The sequence below is a fragment of the Dufourea novaeangliae genome, unplaced genomic scaffold (genome assembly GCF_001272555.1).
Source record: "Dufourea novaeangliae isolate 0120121106 unplaced genomic scaffold, ASM127255v1 scaffold148, whole genome shotgun sequence".
Taxonomy (NCBI): domain Eukaryota; kingdom Metazoa; phylum Arthropoda; class Insecta; order Hymenoptera; family Halictidae; genus Dufourea; species Dufourea novaeangliae.
The window spans coordinates 80,820-92,310 of record NW_015374032.1 but is presented as its reverse complement, the minus strand read 5'-3'; the positions used below and the strand labels follow the sequence as shown (position 1 = coordinate 92,310).

The following is an 11,491-nucleotide window of genomic DNA, read 5'->3' as shown; positions in this document are numbered from 1 at the left end:
AATTAATGTAAAATCAATTACCTTGCATGAGATCCAGTTTTTGATTCTCTAATGCAGCAATGGCTTCTATTTGCATTTGAATTTCTTTTAACTGATCAGAAACTTTACTTTCGAGGTAAACAGTGCGTTCTTGCCAGTCGCCTGCTGAGGCTGTGCAAATTGTACATGCCAAAGATGCGTATAAATTATGTAATGTATAATATGAACTAATAATAAGTGCAAAGCAAGCAATTTAAAAACGTATAAGAGGAGCAACTTCAAAACCAGAGTTTTAGGTACCTTAATTATTTATAAAGGATTAATTATCTTCTTTCGCAATAAGCATAATTAGTAGCTTTAAAACCATGAATATAGCAACCAATAACCAATCTTGAAAGCAAAAAGATGATTCATTTGCTAATTTGTTTGTAGTTTACTTATTTGTTAATCCTGCACAGTATTAATTATAGTTTGTCTTACATCAGATCATTATTTCACATTATACCGTATTATGCAAAATATGCAGCAGTATACTGCGATGTATCAAAATTTGTAAAAAGTTGCATAGAAGTTGTAAACATAAATTATTTAATGAATTTTTCATGCAAGAAAGTTAATGATGTTACAAATGATGATATAATTATATGAGTTATATGAAGTTGTAACATAAAATTACGTTCTAAGAAATAGATCTATTTCTACAAAATCAGAGTATAGCAAACTTTGACAAGTAAAGTAGGTACCATGTTATATTAAAATATTAAAAGATATCCGGTATAATATAATTGATTAGTATTCTGAATAAACATTTAAAAAATTTAGTGTATACCTAACTAATTATATAGTAAAACTCCATCACCAGGAATTAGCATATGTATTTCTAACTTTTTCAATAACTCTATATTGAAAAAACAAATATTAACTGTGTATTCCAATTAACTATTTTGTTTGAAAAGAATTCTCAAACAACACAATAGAAGTGCTTTGTCTATATTATCAAACACATTATGTACATAGACAGTGGAATTGTCCGCAGCAAGGAAAATAGGGCTATGGATAACAAATTGCTTTGAGAATAATATAAATGGACATTGCATTGCATGTACAATTGATAACAAAACTAGAACAATGGAAACAGCAATGACAGAATTTCTGCCCTGGTTCCTACCTTTAAGCTCGTCAAAGTCTACCAGATTCAGCTGAAGGTTACCTTTCTCCTCCTCTAATAATGCCACTTGATTCGCCAGTCTAACAAGTTCCGCATTTGTGTCGGACACCTAAACCAAGACATCATCATATATAACAACACATAGATAATAATAATGTTACCAAAGTAAATAAGGTAAAATTGGTTGTTTTTGCTGAAATGATCATTTATCTTAAAACATTAAAACTATTTACGGTTATTTTACTCCTATATTATTAAATTAGATTTTTTGTGTGATTATTACAAGACATTAAGGAGTCATGCTCAGTCAAAAATTTTCAAAAATCGATTTCTCACTTTCTACATTTTCTTTAGGTACAACATCTCGAGAATAGTCTATGCAAGTTTCAAGGTAATCCAATTAAAAATGACAGAGTTACAGGCGTTCAAAGTATACGCTCCGCTCGGGCGCATCGGCCAGATAAGTACTGACTGAGCATGACCCCTTAAAACATCATAGAAATATAAACAATTATGCGAAAATTTCTCACCATTTTGAAATTCTCCAGTTGCTTTTGTAAACTTTTTATTTTAGTTTTATGTTGTGCTTTTATTTTTATCATATTTTTATTTAATTCTTCCAATTCTTTGGTAAGCTTTGCCACCTTCTCGTCTTCGTTAACAGCACTCTCATCTGGTAATCTGGCTGCAATTTCACTCTTTTGTTCTTCTAGGTTATGCACCAAATTTTCAAGATCAGTAATTTTATTTGCATATTCTTCATTTTTCAATGTCAAATCCGCTAACTGTTTTTGTAATTCCACTTTAGATTCTTCTTCAAGAAGTTTATTAGATTGTTTCAATTCTTCTATTAAGTTTTCGAGTTCAACTATTCTATTGTCCTTTTCTATTACAGCACCATTACCATGGATAGAAGTGTTCACAATTTTATCTTGCAGATCAGCCATACTTTTTTGTAATTCATATTTCTCATCCTGTAACTGTTTGTTACTATATTCCAATTTTTCTAATTTAAACCGCAAATCGTCAACTGTTGGATCTTTTTCTATACCAATACCAGATTCCAATTTAAATATTCGTTCGTTAGATTCTGCCAATTTCAATTCATAATCTTGCAGCTGTTGAAGAAGATTATCGTTTTTCGCTTTAAGAGATGATTCTATAAGTACAAAATTTTCCTGCATAGATTTCATTGCTTCTTTGGTTTCTACTAATGTATCCATTGTACAGCGAGAAAAGTTAGCGCTTGCTGACTCAGATAACTTTTGCTTGTCAACTTCTTGTTCAAACCTAAACACAAGTAATTAATAAACGTTTTTTGAGCAATTGCGAAAAACATTTTTAAGTAAAAATTTTTAAAATTACCGATTAACTGATTCTTCTAATTCTATTATTTTATTATCTTTTTCTGCTAATTGCTTTAAGAGGTTTTCATTTTTATTTTTTAATGATGTCTCTAAAAGTATAAAATGCTCCTGCATTGTTCGCATTTCATCTTTCGTATCTTCAAGAGTGTCTAATGTTGTTTTACCCTTCCTGGAAAGATCTGCGGACATAAGTGTAACTGCCTTTGTTTTAGATTCAATGACAGAATCTTTTTCCTTCAAATTTTCTTGAAGGTCCACAATACTGGCTTCTAATTCTACAATTTTATTACTAAGTTCTGCAATTTTATTTTCTTTATCTCGAATACTTTCAATTTGTACTGGCGACATTACCTAAAAGCAATATTTTAAATAATATTTCAAACAGCTTAACAGAATGTTTGCAATGAGAATCATAAAAAGTTTTATATCACTAACCTCAGAAGTGATCATGACTGGTTTAATAGGTGTAACAGATAATTGATCCTTTTGTAGACTTACTAGAGCCAGATCTGGGTGAGATACATCATTTTCTTCTAGTTGTTGTCTAATAGCCTCTACCTTCTCTTCCACAGCACGTTTAGTTTCAGTCCTCTCCTTATTACGTTGTTCGAATACTTTCCTGTCTTCGGCTAACTTTTTTTGGAGTAAAGTAGACTTTGCTTTTGCAGTTTTCGCTTGACTTATATCGTCAACAGTTTGATCAGAGGTGCCAGGTGATGTTGCATCAGACACATGTGATGTACTTTTACATGGCAAATTTGCTTCCTTATTTCGTCGTGAAAATTTAGCTCTAGATTTAATTTTAGAAAGCCTCCTTGCATATTCCTAAATTGAAATTACAATTTGCATAAAATATTTTAAGAACCTTCACTAAGTTTTTATAAAACATGCTTAGTTACCTGAACTTCCTCCTGCTTCTTCGAAGTTGGCTTATTTTTTAGCACAATTTCTTCAAGAGATTCCATTTGGCTTTGACTTCGTTCACATTTTTCTTCTACTTGCATTGCAGGATCAGATGAGTCCCCTTCTTGTTCTCCTGGTGGTTCTCCTGATGTGTCCCACATTGTGAACTGTATAACCAATAACAATAGAAACCACTTCATTGTAATTTATATACCACAGACATAGACAATAAACTCCTATGAGTAAGAAATTATGTAGTCAATGGCAGTGAAAGTTTTTATAAAGTGATCAGACAGTATGTCACCCACTGCTCTCATTTTCATAGACTAATTGGATGAAAGCTCGACTGAGGTAAACTAATTATATTATCCTTGTGTACACATATATACTAAATGTCATAATATACATAAGTAACCTTGTGGCACATTTAATTCATATAACATAGCATGTAAGCAATAACCTTGTATTTTTTCAATACCATACAAAATTCGTAAAGTCTTAAATAACAAATTTTTTGTTTAAATAGAGAAATATTAAACTTGTTTATCTATTTTGTGTAATGATAATTCTTAATTTAAACAATTTTACATGCAACCTACAACAAAATATTACGTTGACATATAAATAAAAATTTGTAATATTTGGGACATTCTTATATTAATTATTGGAAATTTATATGGTTATGATAGAAGCATGGAAATACAATACAAAATACAAATAAATAAAAGCATGACATTCGATTATTTAATATGCATTAAAAAGGTGTAAATACAAAATCTACAACAGACTTAAAAAACATCATTGATAATGATGTTATGCATACTGACAATATGATGAAGATAACCTCAAAAGATTTTGAGTTTATCAAAGTATGAATATTTTACTTAAATCAAAAAATAAACTACAAATACCGCAAAGAAAACATAAAACTTGCAAAATAATTTTGAACACGTAGCAAAATGACGTAATTCGTATTGTAAAAAGAAAGTATATGTTAATAATTTATAGCATAAAAAAGTAGCATTAAAAAAACCTGATAAATTTGTATAATCACACAGTATAGATACTAATTTTCATAAACAGAAACACTTTTCAAAACACATTTACCTTTATCTATATTGCAGGAATTGTCAAGATGGAAACACGTCACTATATGTGCACATATTCTATTAAAGTGCTTTCACCACCTACATCCTTCTACAATGCACTGTCAATGTACACATATCCTTGTTTAGTTTTAACTTTACAATATTTGCAATAACTTTATTAATAATTATACATGAATATTGTGCAATTTGTTATTTTACACTTCCAAATGTAAAGTCTACATCACTCCTTTTACAACCGGAAACAGTTGGACCAAGTTAGACATTCTCATGATTTTACTGTGACAATACTTCCAACACTCATCACCAGAGGGCTATAAACTGTCATCAACTTCCCGCAAGTTCTCCAATACCATGGACTTCATAGCATATACAGGTTGTGACAAAAATGTTGCTCGACCCGGAACTGGAACACTCGGGGGTGAATTGGAACAACTTTTTCCTTAGCAAATATGTAATCTGGGGCTTCGTTACCGAGATATTAACGAAAAACCGCGATCAATCAGAGCGCGAGTTTGTCAGCCAAGTTCCCGCGCTAGCGGTGGCTACGCGCTGCGCTTGTATTTTGCATGTACACTCACGAGTAAACTCGGCTTCCACTTGGGGAATTTGTAACGTTAATTTTACATCCGCTTTTAGTTGTAACACAATATTTGGCATTGCAGTTTCCAAATCCCTGTCAATAACATGCATGAAGTTAATGTATAATATACATGGTAAACCAACCTCGGCGATACAACCAGACGGAGGTCATTCTACATGAAGACTCTTACGCCACTTTTTCCCGTAGTGGAAGCCGAGTTTGCTCGTCAGTGTAGATACAATATTTCAAACTTCACGCTTTCCAAGCTTATGCCATTTGCCGTTAGGGGTACAATAGAAAAAATGGTTGTTTATAGGCATCTTACATTCTCGAGTTCGCAGTTTACCGGCGCTTTTTTTTAAAGTTTCGGAATACCTAATGTACTTTTGCAAAATTAAAACAAAAATTTCGACTTTTTTTTAAACCATCATAGTAGACTGTAATTAAGACCCCTTAATACATAATTATTTTTCTTAAAAACATGTTTTCTATGATATAAATCTTTTAAATATTCATGAACATTATGTTTTTTATTACACATTTTGATGTCAAATTGCTTGCTTGTAATATACGTATATGGGTATAAAAATTAGCTAAGTAATGGTTTGAAATACATATATATATATACATTAGCACAGTAGTCGCAATCAGTAGTGGAATCATGTACAAGTACACATTCTTAAAAAATTAAACAACACAAAGCAAGTACAAAGCACTTAAAAAATAGATTAAAATTTCATTATAAATTGATTTAATTTTTATATCTATGTACATATATATATATATATTACATTTTCCTTTCAAATACATACAGCATTTTGAAACAGAATGTTTTACAGCACCAAGTACAGAAAGCAAGCAGCAGTAAATAATTATATTCCTTATTGACATAATTGTAGCTAACTTATATGCCAAACAGTACGTACAATGTATTAAAAACAAACCAAGTAGCATCCATGCATTCAAGTATGTATACTCTTCCATCCTCGTGTATACTGCTTACTCAAATACTGATTTAATTAAATCATTTATAACTTATAGTATTGACACCTTAATGCTCGCCTGTTATTTGACATTTTCATTTACAAGTATGATTTCCTTTCATTATAAAAATTGATTTATGAAAATGAATTAAAAATTACTTTAAGATATATGTATCACTTATTTTGAATTAATGAACAAGTAACATTAATGTTTCCTTCATAAAGATTAGTTAAAAAGTGCAATTTCACATTTTATAATTCCATGGTATGAATTCCACTTGTATCTTCATTATTCTCAGCTTCCTTTTTTATAAGTGCATTGGTCACAATTTCTTGGTAGTATTCTCCAAATACACTCCGATTATGCGAAATGAGTATTAAAAACTGAGCTGTTATAGCTGTCAATTCTTCTTGAAGTGAGGAAAGCCCGGGTGGTACTTGCTGTGGTGCTGCTGATTGTGATAGTATTATTTTTTGCAGAAACTGTCGAATTCTCAAACCTAAAAAGTAATTGTTAAAAAATAATTTTAATTTTAACGATTTGGATTACTAGAATATGTATGAAGTATTTACTTATAAGGTGTCTAATTTTATGCTCTTGTTTAACAAGCTCTAATATTTGTCCTTCTAATAATGTTTCTAATTCTGAAGACAACGGAGCAGCTTGTATCTCTTGTAACGTTAATTTTACATCCGCTTTTAGTTGTAACACAATATTTGGCATTGCAGTTTCCAAATCCCTGTCAATAACATGCATGAAGTTAATGTATAATATACATGGTAAACCAACCTCGGCGATACAACCAGACGGAGGTCATTCTACATGCAGAATAAGTTGAAAATGTATTTAGAATAAAATTTTTCATTGAATTTGAAAGTTCATCTAACATGTATGTATGCGTGGTGACAATAAGTAGTAACGAAATGTAATGAATAGATGCATTAGCCAAGATTCTATTCAATTACACGCGTACCCAGCAGATTTCTAATTCAAATATCTATGTATTTTTACATGAAGAATAACCACATGCCCGGTTGTACCACCCACCCTGGTCCATCCTGCATATATTTATCATTTATGAATGTATCTAAATACTTTTATATACATACTTGTTTGAATGCACAGATTCCAATAGTACATTAAGATGTTGTTTTATATTCTTCTTGAAACTCGATACTCCATGAATTGGTGGGCCAATCGTGTTATTTGATAGCAATATTACAGCTCCAATAACACTTAATCTACTAGTCTTATCACGCAGTTCCAATAATCTACCTTGATCGAGCATCAAAGTCTAAAGGAATAAACATTTGTAAAAAATTATTATCTATTACATTATTTAGCCTACCTAATATAAACGAAAAATTTAATAAATAAAAAACATATTCTCAAACATACTTCCGCGTCTGGGCTGAAATCCCATTCTAGAAGATCCAAATATGCTTCGGTCAAAAGACAATGTGTTGTCTGTCGCACAGTGTTAATATCCGCCGAATCAGCTATTATCTTTGTAGGATCAAAATGCCTTAATAACCATTTCTCTGTATGTTGTAAACCGTTTGCATTGATTTTTAAGAACTCAGCAAATTTTGCTTTTTCATACTCAATACTCCAAGCAACTATGTTTGGTCGCATCATGGTGATAGTAAAATTTGCCAAATCAAGACGCATTAATTGCAATATTTCCATTATACCCCTAAATACTTCAATAACATCTGTTTTTTGACCAAGTTCTCTGATCATGCTATCTCTTACTGGTGCACACACTTTACTCATTATTGAAATAACGTATTGCGCATAATGTTGGAAGTCCAAAACACCTTTCTCTGCTTGTTGCTTAATTAAATCTACATCAAGTACTTCTTTTAAATTTTCTCGAATTTTTGCATGATGCGGTAAGACCAGTTCATCTAATCTCTACAAGAAAAGAGAAAGCATAAACAAATGTAGAAACTTAAAGTTACTTTATAGAATCACTACAGCTGCTTACCTCTTTAATATCATTTAATAACACCAATGCTTGTGTATAATTCGGAGGATCCTCAGCCAATTGTTCAGCTAATAAATTCCAAAATGCTTTGTGCATGATTTCTTTTACTCTTCTGTGAAATGTACCATCTTCAAGCTCAACTTTTTGTAGTTGAAAATTTTTATCCACGGCAATCTCATGAGCCAAAGCCATGTTCTTCATACCATTCGCAGCTTTCATAATTTCGTCAAGAGAAACAAACTTTGGCGGCGATGCTCCTATTATTCCACCAACCATAAAATTTTGTGCCTTGTGTCTATATAATATTAAGTTTAATTATAATTAATATTAATGACAATATTTATCAAGAACAAGCAACTGTTAAATAATAATTTAAAAATGTACCCCTTTGTATTGTCATCTTCTGTTTCAGTTTTTGAATTAGATGAACATTCCAGAGATGTGGATGCTTTGGCTTCATTAATGTGGCATTTTTGTTCTTCACTGTTTTCCATTTTTTGATTCCTGTAATTTATATCCTGCTATTATATGAGTGTTTCATAGCTTGACTGAAAAGTAGAGTGTCAACTACTTAATCGATGTAGTAAATTAAATATTAAATCAGGACAAATTAGTAGCAAATATAAGTACTTCAACTAAAACATTTATATGTAATTCAGCACTAATAATAATTAGTGTATTAGGACAGCAGAGATATAGAAAATGTTATTGCACACAATAAATGGTAAATACTATTATACAAAAATACACTGACCAAAACAAAATACCCGGATTGAAATTTAATAATGTTGATCTTGAAAGTTTGCGAGTAATAAAGAAACAACAAAGAGTAATACCCCATATTACTCCAGCACCGACCAAAACTTTATTCCTAATAAAACATTTAAACTATATAAAATAAACTAGTTATTTGAAAAGAAGTAAATTCATTCTAAACAATAGAAATATAACATGAAGTGTCTTTATGAATATTTGCAACAGTAATATATCTACTAACATGTAATTTTTTTTGTAAATTAAAGAACCACAGATTTAACTGATAACATTAAATAAAAGCATGTACATAATATATTTTATTAGAGATCTACTTTAATTATATCTCTTTTTAATTAAAAAAAAGTATAATTATTATAATAATATACTTATACATTATAATATACTTCAAAATACTTGTGCAGAAAACATACCTATCTGGCATTATTAATGATGGAGTTAAATGTTTTGTTGCAGCATGATCTGTACTCAAAAGCAGCTGGCAGTTAAATGCTCTGCTTACTGAAGAGAAGGAGGTCAAACTTTGTCTATAAAAAGAACATCTACAAGGTACACATAAGAATTATCCTTCCTGTTTGTTTTTAAAGGACTCGTATAATATCTTAATCAACAATATAACTTGTATTTATGCACTGTATGATTTATATATTTCATAGATAATATCATTATCAATACTATTTTCATATTTATATATATCAAATAGTAACATGATCTATCAATGTCATCTAACTAATATCATTTGTTAATTATAAAAATAAAAAGACTTGTAATTTACACCTATTGTGTTTATAGATAACAAAAATTGAATACCACTATATATTTAAAGGTATGAAATTTTAATAGAAAGAAGATTCGCTTTATTTTTCTACTAATACACAACACTTTTTAGTCAGTCAGTTTCATCATGCAAATATTGATGTGTTTACAAACAAAAGGTGAACCAAATAATGTTTACCTTTGATATGCTTTACAAACATACCGTTATTGAATGATTCAGTAACTCTACAAATCTGCATTTTTACATTTAATTGTTTTCAATTTTTAATAAGATTATAACGACGTAATTTATACACTTTCATTAGAAAGCTGAGGTACACAAAACGATCTTACCTGTCTTAACGTTTTACTAAAGTATTTGTGCATTCATTACAACCGGGGTCATATTTCCACGGTAAATTTATGAGTAATTTTTTATATGATGCACTTGTCAACAGATTGGTTATGTTCCAAATATTAATGAATTGTGTATCTATTTACAACTTTTTAGATTGATGATCAACAGGATCAACAGTGAAGTGCAGTGAAGTTAGGTGTATTTAGGTATCTGTCGCAAAACACTAGCTTTTTTTCTTATTGAATGTCACACACAATTTCTTAGATTATATTGTATGTCATGAGACATTCTGAAATTTATTACAATATTTTTATAATTTTTTAAACGCCAATAAAATTTAAACATGCTTTTGTTTATTAAATTATGTACTACGTTAGGTAATATCAGCCGAAAGTACTTATTACGCTTACGTAAACACACATATAAATGTAACATGTATGTAGTTACTACTTTCTAATTCCCTTTTTCATACATTTTTCTTTATTTAAGTACGTCTATCTTTATTTGCACATTATAGTGTATAGGTATGTATACGATAAAACAATTTTAACGCATCTAGGAAATTACTTTCATTTTCTTCAATTCGAAGATAAAAATTTACAATCATATAATGACGATAACAATATTTTAAATATAAAAATAATCAAGGTGTACGTGACATTGTCTTCCATGAAAGGTGGTGTGACTCATTGTTGTCCACCTTGGGCTTTACGAATCTTACGTATATAGGTTCCGATAAATGTAAAAGATTTGAACCTCCTTTGTTCTACAAAAACAGTTGAATCAATAATATTTAAATAGGATGATATCGGCATTAACCATTTCTTTATATCACTTAAACATTTTTCTATAATGTTATTAAAATGTTAGATACGGAATAATTATCTAAGAATTAATGTTAAACAATATTCAAAATAAGGTTGTTTCAAGTGTTCTTTACTTACAAGGGAAAGTTCCGAACCCGAAAATTCTGATTTTAATGAAACTTCGCATGAATCTAGAGCATATTGAACAATGCTTAGGGCAATTTGTTTGATGCCCATTTGCACTCTGAATAGGTGAAATCAGTCCTTAAAGTTTTCGCATTTTTTAGTATTTTTGACAGAACTTTGTAACGATACGAGATAGAGCAAAACAGTAACCACAAAAATTATTCAGTTTTTTATGATATATTACGCTATTGAAAGAAACATTTTCTATGATGTGTTATTTATAAACAAAATGATTTTTTTGTTATTTTATATATAAATTATTAACCGTAAGAGACAGAGGTAGTCATTCCGTGAAAACATTAATATGAATAGTTGTTATAAATTAATTGGTGTAGATTAAAAATTAGTGTAAATAATAGTTGTAAATTAATTATTTTTAGTATTAGTTTTGTGTAACGCGTACAATGGTAAATAAAACGGAGGAACTTCGAGCGAGTCTAATTAATCGCGCAGTGTGTGAACATTTTTCGCGGTCGGGACAATCGCGCAGTGTATGTGAAGTTCACACTGTGAACACTTTTCGCAGTTCTG

The 11,491-nt window shown here is 30.1% G+C and overlaps 2 protein-coding genes across 3 annotated transcripts in view; both read right to left on the bottom strand.

The window, feature by feature from the left end:
* LOC107189450 (golgin subfamily A member 4-like) overlaps window positions 1-4,666 on the bottom strand; it is a 28,518-nt gene extending 23,852 nt beyond the window's left edge. For both annotated transcript variants that reach the window (XR_001516234.1, XM_015577984.1), the window contains exons 1-7: window positions 4,525-4,666; window positions 3,414-3,584; window positions 2,950-3,339; window positions 2,513-2,865; window positions 1,678-2,437; window positions 1,148-1,256; window positions 22-150 (exon numbers count right to left, since the gene is read on the bottom strand). Coding sequence is in view for 1 of the 2 variants with exons in the window: in XM_015577984.1 (XP_015433470.1) it covers window positions 22-150; window positions 1,148-1,256; window positions 1,678-2,437; window positions 2,513-2,865; window positions 2,950-3,339; window positions 3,414-3,578 (1,906 nt within the window). In the remaining variant the exon portion in view is untranslated. The remainder of the gene's footprint in view (window positions 1-21; window positions 151-1,147; window positions 1,257-1,677; window positions 2,438-2,512; window positions 2,866-2,949; window positions 3,340-3,413; window positions 3,585-4,524) is intronic.
* A 1,675-nt stretch (window positions 4,667-6,341) lies between these two features.
* On the bottom strand, window positions 6,342-10,175 carry LOC107189445 (T-complex protein 11-like protein 1). Its single transcript, XM_015577979.1, has 8 exons — window positions 9,965-10,175; window positions 9,268-9,381; window positions 8,465-8,584; window positions 8,081-8,375; window positions 7,489-8,007; window positions 7,200-7,384; window positions 6,663-6,829; window positions 6,342-6,589 (listed from the first exon to the last, which is right to left on the bottom strand). The coding sequence occupies exons 2-8, from the start codon at window positions 9,276-9,278 to the stop codon at window positions 6,342-6,344; spliced, it is 1,545 nt and encodes a 514-aa protein (XP_015433465.1). The 5' UTR covers window positions 9,279-9,381; window positions 9,965-10,175.
* Window positions 10,176-11,491: the final 1,316 nt, after the last annotated feature.